This window comes from Thermothielavioides terrestris, chromosome 5 (assembly GCF_000226115.1).
Source record: "Thermothielavioides terrestris NRRL 8126 chromosome 5, complete sequence".
NCBI lineage: Eukaryota > Fungi > Ascomycota > Sordariomycetes > Sordariales > Chaetomiaceae > Thermothielavioides > Thermothielavioides terrestris.
The window spans coordinates 362,571-375,321 of NC_016461.1; the positions used below are offsets into that span (position 1 = coordinate 362,571).

Genomic DNA, 12,751 nt, shown 5'->3' on the forward strand with positions numbered 1-12,751 from the left:
GGCTCCACAACTCCGGGACAGCAGCTCCCGCTTTTTTTTTTCTCCCTCGAGCAGTTCAGGCGCAACGGCATGAACCGACGAGGAGCCCACGAACTGCATACTCTGACAAATGCGCCTGCTAGGATACATGGGGTTGATGGACATTGAATGGCCTTGAGGTAGTGTAACGGTAAGCGCTGCGCGTCACCGGTATGACACACTGCCATCCTCAGCCGGCAGTCGTGTACACACATGAACTTTAATCCGTGATGACTAATACAGCCATGTTTGCGATTCTCAAAAGCTGGGTTGAGCCTGGCGGGCTGCGCAGAGGCGCGGCAAATTCCAGGCTGCAGCGCCAACAATGTTCCTGATTCGTTTTCTCAACAGTCCACTCATCGCTTGCCTCAAGAGCAAGTTTGTAGGTGAGCGCGAAACCAGTCATGAGCTCACAATGCACACGAACGTAACTTTACTGTGTAAGAATAACCGGTAAAATAACGACGGACTACCTCAGTAGTGAAGTCGCATCATGAGCCACACAGCCTGGTCCCGAACCGTGAGTTGCTCGCACACACTCATCGGGCACGCTCATCGCTCGTACAAAGAGGGTGTGACAAGGGATAAGCAGGCGCCGCAGTCTTACTGGAAGGCACAATTCCGCCTGAGTCAGAAGAGGGCCTGCTGGGCTTCCTGAGACACAGATACCTCTTTCTGTCAGCCACATGAGCGCTACGAAGCGGGAGAAAAGAGAACGGAATGGGGAGGGACGTTGGCGAGGTCTGGACGGACGGCGGTCATTCTCACCCCCGTCAGAACATCGACTATGGCACCTTGGAAGTGTTAGCATGCGGTTCCTCAGTATACGAATTCCTTGCAATGAAGGCATCGGAACGGGAATCTCAATCCGGAAACCTTGGTTAAAGCTTGGGGCGCGGTGGCAGAACGCGGGGCTGGGAGGCCATGACAAGTGGGAATAGCTTCACATCTTGGCATGATATTGATCGTCACAATGCTCACCGTTGCACTCGCAACCACAAAAACACAACCTGGAACGCCAAGTGAACGGAAAAAAAGATCAACGCCGTAGACCAGCAAAACGGATATGTACAAGTACAGGACACATATACAGAGGGTATCAGGTAGGCCCAACCACCAAACCTCCTGAACGCCAAAAACGCCGCGTATTCCCTAGCTGTCGACGGCCCATCTCCGACTCCTGGGTCTCGACCGAGCGACTTCTGGCGCCGGCTTCTGTATCCTCGTCGCCGGCTCCACCGGGCTCCTCCTCCTCCTCCTCCGCTGCACCGCCGGGCTGCACTCCCTCTCCCTCCGGGCGAGCCGCGAACGCTGCGCGTTCCGGGGATCGCGGTGGGCGGAGAGCACCTCGTCGAGGTCGCGCTCAGACAGCGGGTGCGGGCGGGAGGGCGAGAGGCTCCGGTATCGACGGTTGGGGGTGGCAGGTTTCGTGTCTTTCGTGTCTTCAAAGAGGGCGGCGGGCCGCGCCTCGGGTTGGGGGGTGGGGGTGAGGGTCTCGCAGTCCGAGACGTCCACTGAAGAAGAGGGGGGGAGCACGGCCGCTCCATCGCGGGAACCGGGCTGCTTCGCGGCAACAGTCTCATTGTCAACACCATCCGCGACCGTCTCGGGGACAGTCGCGACTGCGGGTTGAGAATCAGTGCACCGCGAGGCAAGCTCACAATTACCAGGCGCATGCGACTCGGGCATGTCACAGCAGTCCGGCTCAGATTCTGAGAAAGAAAGCGTGCGAAAGGGCGTCGCGGGGCCGAAGCCGTCGAAGTGGTGAGGACCGTCGTCCTCGTCGATCGGCGAGGCAACCGACGAATCCGAGCACATGGTCATCGACCGGGGCGAGGGCGGCAGGAGCTGCTTGCGGTACGGTGCGTACTCCAACGGCTCATCTGTCATGACGGGGCTTTCAGCTTCGTCAAACAGCGTGCTGTGAGAGTCAGTGAGCGACCCGACACTGCTGCCCGCCTCCGAGGTCGACGCGGAATGCGCCGGCTTGTGCCACGGGTGGTCGGACGGTAGATACGACGCAAAGAGGCGGACGAGGGAATCGAGAGACCTGGTGCGGAACAGCTGCACCGCGTGCTGCCACTGCTCGGTGCCGATGAGGGTCGGGTTGGCGATGATCTCAAACGACGCAGACTCGAGCGTCTCGTTCAGCTCGCGGAGCCGCTGCTGCTTGCGGGCCTGGAGCAGGCGATGCAACTCGTCGACCGAGTCGGCTTGGTGCGAGATCTCGTAGACATCGTGGTGGAACGCCTCGGGGTCGAGGATCGGGGAGGGGACCGTGTTGTACCGGTCGTGGAGGGTATTGAAGAGGTCGTCTCTCTTTAAGCCAAATTTCCAGTACGGCCAGCTCCAACAGGGTTCCGTCCCCTCGTCGTCCATTCTCTGGCAGCCGGCGGAGAGAGATAAGCGTGCGGGAGCGAGGGTTGGCTTAGGGCGGGGCGGTAGAGTAGTCCAAATTCGAGAACCGAAGAGACGTGATGTTTGCTGCGATCGGGTCGGGCGGCGAGACCTGCGTGGAGGTTCGAAGCCATCTAAGCGAGGGATATGGAGCGGTACATGGTGATGTATGGCTGTTGTGCGATTGGAGTGCAGCGGAAGACTGTTTGGGTCGCTTGCCTCTTTCAGAAGCGGGCTGGAGACGTCGATGAGTGAGAAGGTGAGGATGAAGGATGAGATGAGGGAGAGGGAGCGGAGCTTGTCGCAGAACCGGCGGGCGCGGAGGAGGACCAGGGTTTGGGGGGCGACAGAGTGTTGGAAGGAACCGGTCGCGGAATTGTTAGGCGTTCACAAAGGAGCAAGACAAAACCGTGTGGCATGCACAACTTCCGGATTGCCACGAGCTGGGCCAATCGCTTTGCGAGTCTGATGCAGAGAGGCCGACCACACCGCCGCATCCAGCCGCAGGTTGCATGCACTAGTGAGACTGCAGCCAATCATTACTCAGCCGGGTAATGCGGTATTTCCGTCCGTCCAATCAACGCAGGGAAGTTACCTGCAAGTCTGGGACCAGAGGTCGTAATCTTGGTCATGCTGCGCCTGCGACAAGAAAGAAGCCAGGGAGGTGGGAAGGGGAGGGAGTGATTCCATCCATGCCCGAATTGTGAATGCAAAGCCGCAGTTTTTGCCCAGCGCCCGCGCCCAACATCTGCGCACTGCAACCGGGCAACAAAGTTCGATCTTCAGCAATTTCGGATCCCGAGAGTCCTGGGTCAAAACGGGTTGAGGCGATGGCAAGAAAAAGAGGAAGTTACGGTTGCCGGCACTTTTACCTTCGCCGATAACCGGAACACTCGAATTCTTCTCCTTCGCTGCTGTCGGCCCGGCTCGTCGGACTCCGATTGCCCACCTGCCGTCGTCTCGTGATGACGCCAGCAGAGGAAGGGAGGGGGAGGGGGCGCCGCACAGAGGGATGGCGGGTGTGGGACTAAAACAGTTGTCCTTGGCCGTGCCGCTGCTGCGACACAGCATTTTGTGTCGACCTGTCCTCAGCCCCGACAGTCGGCCGAATGTGTCCCCGTCTCACCCAATCCTGCATTGTGTTTGTGAAGGCAGCACCTGCTTGGCCGAAAGAGAGGGAGAAGCGTTCGCCAGTTGGCGACGGCCCGGACAGGCCCGAAGGCGAGACAGCCCAGCTGGCAGCATCTCTTCCCTTCCTTCCCTTCGCCCCTGGGCCGCCCGTCAGCGAAGAAATCGAGCCACTCAAGCGCGCATCGCCCTGATCGCCCTGCCACTGGCTGGAAGGGAACGCAGGACACCATGGCCAGGAACCGAGTGGTTCGACATGGCAGCAGGGTCGCCCGGGGGTTCTTAAATTCCGCACAGGGACGCTCCCCGGTGCACGCGACGCGACCACTGCTCAGCGCTGGTGACGACGGTTACGAGGACACCAAGTCACCTGCGCGGTTCAGGCGCTCGAAGTCGAACAAGGTGTGCCGCCGGGCACCTCGCTCAGCAGCGGCCATGACGGACCGCGGACCGCTGCCAGGCACCCGTTGCCTGTTTTCTTCTGAGGGCTTCGACGGGCTCTCTCCAATCATCTGCCTGCGGGTGAGGCTGATGCCCCATCAGCAAGGGTGGCTCTCCATCCCCCCAGCTCCCTCACCGGCGCCCATCTGACTTGCGCTTCACTGGTCATTCTGCGACAGATGATGGCTCTTGACTGCTAAGACGAGGACGGGAATCGCCTCTCCCGCGTGCTCTTTTTCTTCTTAGCTGTCGCATTGTTTCCGTCGCCGCGCTATTTCCATTCATTTCTCCCTGTCTCGCACTCTTCTGTTGCCGCAGCGCGGGTGAGCCCCAGGCTGCCTCCCGTCATTCACGCCGTTGCTGGTTGAGACGTGTCCCGAAGTCCTCTCGCTGTCTTGCTGTTGTGAGGGCTGTTTGCCGCACATTTTGTTTTCTTTTGACCTCGTCCCGGGGGTGCTCCCTCGCTACGTGTGACTATGGGCGACCCGAGGGGATACTCGGAGCCGTCCGAGGACAAGACGGAGCCGTTTTCGCAGTCGGAGATCCAGGCCAGGCTGCAGCGTTCGCACCTGGAGGAGTTCAACGCCATGAACAGCACAGTGCCCCTGGACAAGCTGGTGGTCCCACTAGACGAGGATATCCGCATTCTTATGAGGCCGCTTGCCCGGGACCGCACTGTCCGGGAGGATCAGAACCTCCTGCCGCTTGAGCTGCGCGCCGAGGAGGAGGACGAGGCGCCGCATCAAGTCCTGGCCGTCCGCCAGACCAGCAGAGACATCAGCTATACCGTATCCATTCCCGATTACAGCAATCCGAACCGCAGGCTGATCTGCGTCCTCTATTACGACCCGGCCAGCGACAACCAAGTCCTCGTGAACCGCTCGCACATGCCGTTTACGCTCTCCAGGATATCCCAGGAGCCAGAGGGCAGCCGGGGCGAGCAATATCAGGTTAATCCACAGTTCAGCAGGGCCCTTGCACCGGGCACTTGGCGGATCACGATGGAAGGCGTCGATCTGCTCGACTTCCGTCTCCTTGAAAGACGGCCGGTGCGGCTCCGGGCCGTCTCGAGCGCGGCTTCGGACCTGTCTGGGACGAGTGACAGCACTGTGAACTCGTCGGGGAAGAGGTCGTTTCTGGCCGACGAAGACGACCCCGTCAGTCCCCAGAAGCGGCGGCGCCCCTCGAAGGACGCTCGGGGCAAGGAGGAGGAGGACAGGGTCATTATGTTTCTGCCTGCCAAGGCCACGACCAAGACCGAGCCAGGAAAAGAGCTCTCAGCACCCACCGGTCACCCGCTCTTGGACCTGGAGTCGGACGAGACCGTGGAGGTTCCGCGCGGGGGCGGGGTCGTCGGCTATACACTCACTAAGAAGGAACCAATCGCCTCGACGGCTCTCTCAAGCGTCTTCACGGCCGAATACTCGGACGCTCCCGGCCGGTACGTCGTCGCCAAGGTTTTGCGAACCACATCACCGGCCACGGCCAAGAACAACGAAGGCGCCGTCGCCAAGACCGTGATCCGGCAGGCCCAGACCTGGCTGCGCGAGTTAGAAAACCTGGAGAGGCTCAACCACAAGAGCATTGTGCGCCTGTACGGCGGCGATGCCCGCTTCCTCTCGTTGTACATGGAACCGGTCGATGGCCGGGATCTCTCGGCCAGAGACACATGGCGACATACCTCGACCGACCGCTTCCTAGGCGACTCTTCCGACGCCCTGCGCATCCTGGAAGACATCTCCAGCGCGCTGCATTACATGCACGGGAAAGACCTCGTACACAACGATATCAAGCCGGGTAACATCCTGTACAGCCGAGAGCGTGGCGCCGTGCTCTGCGACCTGGGCCTCTCCTCGGAGAAGCCGAGCCCCTCGTTCGGCGGCACGCCGTGGTACGTGCCGCCCGAATTTATCGGGTTAGGGAAACGAGGGGCCCCGAGCGACGTGTGGGCTCTCGGCGTGGTGATGCTCTACGTTCTGGACAAGATCCCGTGGCCGGAAGTAAGGGGCCATAGGAACCATCCCCGACACCTGTTTTGGAGGATTGCCGATGTCCACGAGCGGGACCGCAACCTCCAGGCGGCGGCCGTCTCCAGTATGCAGCGGTGGCTGAGCGAGCTCAATGCTGTGCGGAACCAGCTCGATCTTAAGAATAAGGTTGAGCGGTTAGTGCACGGCATGCTGGCGCCTAACCCCAAGGAACGGCTTACGACGGGGGATATCATCAGCCACCTGTTTGCTGCTCAGTCGCCGAGGAGGTGAGCGGCGGTCACAGCTGGATTGGATATTCTTAGACTCTGCAATTATACCCGTATGCCGCTCACCGCCAACTATCGGGAGTGATGTGTCGGAGATGCCAAATGGGAGATTAGACCCAGGGCTGTGGCATGTGGCGAGATGCTCGCAAGCCGGATGCAGACCGCCGGCTCCGGGCACCCAGCCCGGGCGGCAGTTGCCACGTAACGGCAGTTAGCGTCTCATACGCTGGTGCCAAACACAAATGTCATCGCCATCGGCATCGCCATGGCCACCACCGACACCAACGCAGTCCGGTTCACCCCGGTTACCGACCCCGCATTCCCCTTGTGTATCCGACCCGGATCCGGACCCGGACCCGGACCCTGACCCGCCCCGCACCCCCACCACGAGTGTGAACAAACCCGTCGTTCTTCACACAACCCCTCCCGCCCAACAATACCGCGTCCGCGCGAAACACAACGACGTCGGGCGCAGCTGTACACTACTGTACAGCGCATTGTCGTTCTCCGCGCGCACCCAGCTTGACCAACCTGCAGGTTTGGCCCAATCTGCCGTCGCGCTCCCGGCAGGTCAGGCCGGCGGACAGGGTCAGCCACCTCCCGCACAGCCGTCCTGCCCGCCGGTGCCCGTCTTGCTCCTGAAGGGCGCGGGCGCGGGCGCCGTAGGCGTGTAGCGTGTAGGTAGTAGGTTGAAGTTGGACGGCCGCGCGCCGAGCCTGGGGTTGACGAGGACGTACGTTCGTCCGCCTGTGGTGCGGGGTTCAGCTTGAGGCTACTGCTGCCGTCGAGCGGCATGACGGTGCGCGCGGGTCAGAACCAGGTTGCTTGGCAGCACGCTGCCAGCTGTGGTGGGGTGGGTAGGTGGGGTTGGTGAGGGGCGCGGGACGGGAGAGTTGGTATTACAATCCAGTACTACCTACTAAGTACTCACGCTGAAGCATGCTTGGATCAAGGTCGCCGCGCCAGAGCTATCATTTGGATGTGGTATCCCGCATTGGTCGAGGGAGGAGCGGAGGAGAATGCGGGAGAGACGGCTCGGTGGCAACATGCTACTGCTGGCACGCCTCTGTTAGCACCCCGCTGCTGACCATCCCAGGTTACATGGCGGCACAAAACAATGGCCGATTGGATCAGGGCCTAGGGAAAAAACCGTGGCGATCGGCGTAAGCTTGAACGTTAAGCTTATGTCTTCACAATTCCAATGAGACTCAATCCAGTCGCCTGCCTTCGCCATCGCTTCACCGAGTGTCGATGGCTCCTCGATAGCGGCGCTGTATGTTAGGTTACTTGAACTCCTCAAGAGTCTACGCCCCAATCAAACCACGTGAATGGATTCTCCTCCATACACGCCAACTGACAAGTTTCCCTCTCCCGACTCTTCCCCGTCAACTGCACTCTAGCCTGTAGTGTAAAACAACACTCCTGTCGAACTCTTTCGCGATCTCGCGGGTCGCTGGCTCCCCCTGCTGCTGCCACTGCGCTTAGCCCAGGGATCCAAGTTTTTGGGGCAGCCCAATCAGCGGGCGCTGAGCGCGGCAGACGTCGCTGGAAAGGGTAACTAACGGGGTGGGGCATGCTGGCGGACCGCCTGTGAACGGTGCTTGGCGTGCGGTCTCGCGGCTGGAGGCGCGTTGGGATTTTCTCTACGGAATTCTGGCTCGGGCAATTGCGGGCAAAATTGGGACAACATCTTTTGGTGTCTGCGGCAGTTGACTCTTTCACTATCTAGGTACGGAAGACGGAATAACGACATATGGTCAACTTGAAGCAGAGTTAGTGGGCTCGCCGCTATAACCCTAACCCTGTTTGCTGAAAGTGCTCCGTTTTCTTCGTCTCCTTGGAGCACGGCGCAGACTGTGTGTTCCCAACCAAGTTTTCTGAGGGTTTAGGGCCCTACAAAAGCTCCGCAGATGTGCAGACACAACCGTAGATGTTCCAGTTCCAGTACCTGTGGTCGTATGTGATGACTGGGGCTGAGTTCAGGACTTATTAGCAACACCCGACGGACCGCCTGGCACAGTCAACGTTCCGGGTGTTGTTCTAGCTTGAACTGCCGACGGAGCACTAAAGGTCCCAATGACTGCTAAGGTCCTCATGGTTGGCGCGGCTGATCACTGAGCGCTAATCTTTGAGTCTCATCTATCTGTCCGATCCAGGCCCACTTCCAAGGTTTGCGCTCTCGGCCGCAATGCTCTATGGTAGGGGTGATCCTGAGCAATCTACGCCGGCTGGGTTGTTCCGACGAAGACGACAAGCACAGCGGCAAAGCTGCAAGCTGCGTTAGAAGAGATGCCCGAGGTGGCACACCCCCTTAAGAAAGCGTAATGACTTACGCGGCAGTGGCGCTAAAGATATCCTTCGTGCTCGCCGTCGTGATGAGGCTCAGCGAGAAGGAGAAGAGGGCGGTGAAGGCCGCGGTGGCGGCGAGTCGACCGGGCATGCTTTGGATGGTGTACAAGACCGCTATGCCGCCGACGGGCAGGAGCGAAGCCACGAGGGTCGTCAGGATCTTCAAGACGCGGAAGATGCCCTCGTCTCGGTAGCGCACAACATTTTGCAGCAAGTCACCTGTTTCTTCCTTCTGAGGGAGCTGCTGATCAGCACGTGGCTGGTCGGTCTCGAAGAATCGGGTCCGTACGTACGTGGATGTGTCTTCCCAGCAATTTGTTGTATTGGTGAACAAGCTTGACAGTAAACTCGGTTGTGAAGTTCTCGTCGGGTGGCTGCGGGATGAGCGTGACCATGTCCTCGAGGTTGGGCTCGCTCCAGATTTTGCGGTCTGGACCTTCCAGGTAGACATTACCCATGCTTGGCCGCCGCATCCATTCGTCGAGGGCCTTTATTTGGGAGGGGAGGGGCTGACGCAGCTCCAACACTTGACGATGTCGAATCAGAGCCTCCTCTGCATCGCTCTCGGATAAGCTCATGTTAGCCCGCCTCTCTGTCTGCTTGCTGGTATGAATTCGCGGCAACCAAGTAAACAGCAAACCTACGATACTCCTTCAGCTTTTGCCTGATCTCAAGAATGGTCTCCCACTGCAAGCCGTCGTTCCCCTCATCGACGTCGCTGTCTCCCGACCGCTGCAGCTTGTCCCAGTTGCGGGCATAGTGCTCCCGGTCTGGATGCCCGGAGCCTTTGTCATCCTGCTGGTACTCCCGAAGACTTCTCTCGAGTTCCACGAGCTCAGCTTGTCTGTACAAGAGGTCCTCGGCGGACAGCGCGCCAAACCGCCGAAAGGCCGTCATCTCGGGCAGCATCCCCATCATTCTTCCCAACCTGTCATAACCTTCCGCACGGGCTGGGAGGACACTGGCTGTGGTGCCACTGCGGCCGCCACGCTTGGCCATTGTTTACTCCCAGTAGTTGAGGGCACCACGAGACTCTGATCTCTTCACGTGCTCGCCTTCACTCCAGACGCCAAGCTCAGATCTTCGTGGAAGAGGACGGAACGTCGATCCACATCCAGCTTCCCAAATATAGACATTGGAGGGACAAAGCGGTGCGCCTCGCGCGGCTTGCCCAGCCCCAGCCGGGCAATTGGGCCCACCCAGAAGAGGACGATGGGGGGCGATGGGGGACAATGAGGGCTGTGAGGGGTTACTGCACCCGTGCATCACATGCCGCAGCCCGGCAGCAGCGGCCGTATGTCATTGGCGACCGCTTGCTTGTTGGACACCGCCGCCTCTGGTCTAACGGCATCCCGCAGCTCTGTGCAACCATACCGCGAACTGCGCCCCTAGGGCTGCAGAGTCCTGGGAATCGGCCCCGCAATTCAATGGGCTGCCGCCCAGGCGGTCTGAACCGAAGATGTGGGATGCCAGACTCGCAGCTATAATCCCGCCTTCTAGACCCAGTAGGTAGAGTCCGAATCCTGTCTTTCTTCTCAAACCAGTCGTTCCTTGTTCGTGTGCACCCAACACCAAGACCCTCTTGTCGTCCTCTCGGAATACCCACCGCCGACACAGCAGTCGTTTGTTTCTACAACTCCCCCGACCTGGAGTCAGGGTCAAACATGGACGGAACTCGGCTGCCACTGTTCCCGCCTCTTGGGGCGGGAATATTCGCGGCTGCCAGTTCGCCGGGTATGTACGAGTTGGATCCCAACATGTCGGCAGGGCACCGCCAACCGTCTTGGCTGCACGACCACCAGCAGCTTCACGGGTCAACTCCAGAGCAGCGGCTAGATCCGCGCTCCATGGCGGCCGGCGACAATAACTCCGGAGGACGACAGGGGGTCCTTCAACATCGTTACGGTCATTCGCTAAATACAGCAATTCCCACGATCCTGGCCTCATGGCCCCAGATCTTGCCCGCGGCTGTCTCTGTGCATTTTGTGCCCTGGTATTCCGATGCAGCGGCAAACGAACTCGGCCACCAGGCGCGCGGAGGCGGAACGCACACCTCTGCGACGCCGCACAACGCCGGCCCGGATACTGCATCCCGCACCCAGTTCGGCCCCGAGCACACAGGCCCATCGAGAAGGTTCCCTCCTTATACCCAGGTCGCGGGGGTCCGGGCGCCTCCTGGTTTGATGCCTCACGTCGGCCACAGACAACTCTCCAGTCCGCGACTCAATCTGCTTCAGGCGACCTTGGGTTCTGTCATCAATGGCGCCTTCACGATGAGCAATGAGATGTTCCAGCAGTACTCGCAGCAACTAGACATGCCGCACTCGATGCCCGGTGCTCAGCTGCTTCAGACCGCCTCTGCGGGCCTCCCTATCGCTCAGGGTCCACGCTATGCGGCTGCCACCACCAGGTTTCAAAACATCACCTTCGTCCCAAAGAACGAGGATAAAGCCTATGGCTATGTGCGAGTCATCAAACCGACACCAAGCCTTCAGCCCAGAAAACCAGCCATCCGTCCGTCTCAAGCCATCGCCAGCCATGCCGCATTCACCCGAGCCCGCTACGCCGTGGGGAAGCCCACCAAACCTCGCCGTCTGCGGGTAAGCCCAGCCAACCTTTCCACCCAAAACCCGCCAGCCTGCAACCAGCCCAAACTAACCACAGCCGCACCCCCCTCCTTTCTTTATTAGAAATACGACATCACCCTGCACCTCTGGCGCAAGAACAGCTCCCGGCGGCGGCGCCGCGCGCTGGGCATGCTCGACAGCGGCAACCGCTTCGGCGCGCTGCTGGACCTGCGGGTGGCGCTGGCGCTGGGGTACCGGGCGGCGGACCTGGCGGGCCCGCCGCGGGTGCTGCAGACCGTCGGCGGCGGCGAGCTGCTGACCGCGGGCGTCGTCAAGATCCGCTACTACGTCGGCGGCGACGCCGACACGCTCCACGAGCGCGACTTCCACGTGCTGGAGACGCTCGCCGGCGGGTATGACGTCAACTTGCCCATGGGGGAGGTCGACCCGGACGGCCAGGCGGAGGGGGAAGCGGAGGTGGAGGGAGAAGCGGAGGGGGGAGAGCCGCCTGTTGTGGCGTGGACGGTGCAGAAAAAGAGGGAGCCAACTGAAGGTATGGCATGGGCCCCGATCATTCACCCCGTTCCTGTCGTTCTTTGGTCCCTTCGTGGCCTGCCACTTGGCGCTTTCCTTGTTACCCGAGCGGCAAGAGCTTGCGCGGCGACGGTCCGCTGACGGCGAGAATACAGACGAACTCAGGGCGATGGCGGAACGGGTCCGCGAGGCCGAGGCTGCCGCCGAGAGGGCCGAGGAGGAGCGGGCGGTGCGCGAGGCCGCCAAGAAGGCAGCCAAGAAGGCGGCGAAGCGGGACAAGGAGAAGGAGAAGAAGAGCGGCAAGGGTCTCTGAGAGGGGTTCAAAGAGTAACACTAGATAAGTCATTTGGGGGTAAGGGCAGCCGGCGTCTTCGCACGATATATCGCTAACTCTGAGAGCTTCAGTCATGGTTCTGCTCTCCTTTCGCGACTCGGGTTTTGCACGCGCGCACACAGGCCCTCGCGACCTCACGGCTTCCCAAACACCGAACCCAGGCCCTCAGGTCCGTGGTCTCAGCATGAGCTTCCATCGCCTTTAGGCTTTGTCGCCTGCAGCTTCCGTTACCCCGAGCTTCCGTCGCCTCGAGCTTCCACCGCCTTGAGCTTCCGTGACCCTGAGATTCCGTCGACTCGAGCTTTCGTCTCCTTGAGCTTTTGTCGGCTTCAGGGCCTGGTTCGCCGGTTCACGGCCATTGGGTGGTTGTTCAAAAGGGCTGGAATCTGGGTTACGGCGGTGTTTAGCATAGCTTGCTCTGGTTGGGTCTGGATCTGGAGGACGGGGAAGACTGCCGTTTAGGTCTCGGCATGTTTGACCCCTTTATGTTACTCCCCAGCTGCATGGAGTCCAGACTTATGAACTGCGCCGGGGAATCTCGCTGCAATGGGTCCTGGAGACGACAAGTGTTGTCTGCTGGTCCAACGGACGAAGATGCGCATCCCCCAAATCTTGAAGCATCAGCCGTTCCGCGAGTCTCGGCACGGGGCCGCGGCTTTGCATGCGAGCTACGTGACGGCGCTAGTTTGGGCCACTAGATAGGTAGATAGCAAGCGACGACTCGGC

The 12,751-nt window shown here is 60.3% G+C and overlaps 5 protein-coding genes across 5 annotated transcripts; 3 read left to right on the forward strand and 2 right to left on the reverse strand.

The window, feature by feature from the left end:
* Window positions 1-1,019: 1,019 nt before the first annotated feature.
* Window positions 1,020-2,490, reverse strand: THITE_2120656 (uncharacterized protein). Its single transcript, XM_003656180.1, has one exon. The coding sequence runs from the start codon at window positions 2,395-2,397 to the stop codon at window positions 1,171-1,173; it is 1,227 nt and encodes a 408-aa protein (XP_003656228.1). The 5' UTR covers window positions 2,398-2,490; the 3' UTR covers window positions 1,020-1,170.
* Window positions 2,491-4,258: 1,768 nt separating this feature from the next.
* Window positions 4,259-6,353, forward strand: THITE_2120657 (uncharacterized protein). The gene has a single exon (XM_003656181.1). It carries the CDS (start codon window positions 4,461-4,463, stop codon window positions 6,243-6,245), a length of 1,785 nt encoding a protein of 594 aa, XP_003656229.1. The 5' UTR covers window positions 4,259-4,460; the 3' UTR covers window positions 6,246-6,353.
* Window positions 6,354-6,355: 2 nt separating this feature from the next.
* On the forward strand, window positions 6,356-7,210 carry THITE_127508 (uncharacterized protein). Its single transcript, XM_003656182.1, has one exon. The coding sequence runs from the start codon at window positions 6,484-6,486 to the stop codon at window positions 6,913-6,915; it is 432 nt and encodes a 143-aa protein (XP_003656230.1). The 5' UTR covers window positions 6,356-6,483; the 3' UTR covers window positions 6,916-7,210.
* Window positions 7,211-8,838: 1,628 nt separating this feature from the next.
* THITE_2056878 (uncharacterized protein) lies at window positions 8,839-9,589 on the reverse strand (the record flags this gene model as incomplete). Its single annotated transcript, XM_003656183.1, has 2 exons — window positions 8,839-9,143; window positions 9,235-9,589. 2 exons carry the CDS (start codon window positions 9,587-9,589, stop codon window positions 8,839-8,841), a joined length of 660 nt encoding a protein of 219 aa, XP_003656231.1.
* A 2,257-nt stretch (window positions 9,590-11,846) lies between these two features.
* On the forward strand, window positions 11,847-12,276 carry THITE_164158 (uncharacterized protein; the record flags this gene model as incomplete). The annotated part of the gene is made up of 2 exons (XM_003656184.1): window positions 11,847-12,032; window positions 12,097-12,276. A coding segment is annotated over one exon (186 nt), but the record flags the coding sequence as incomplete, so codon positions are not given.
* Between the last annotated feature and the right edge of the window lie 475 nt (window positions 12,277-12,751).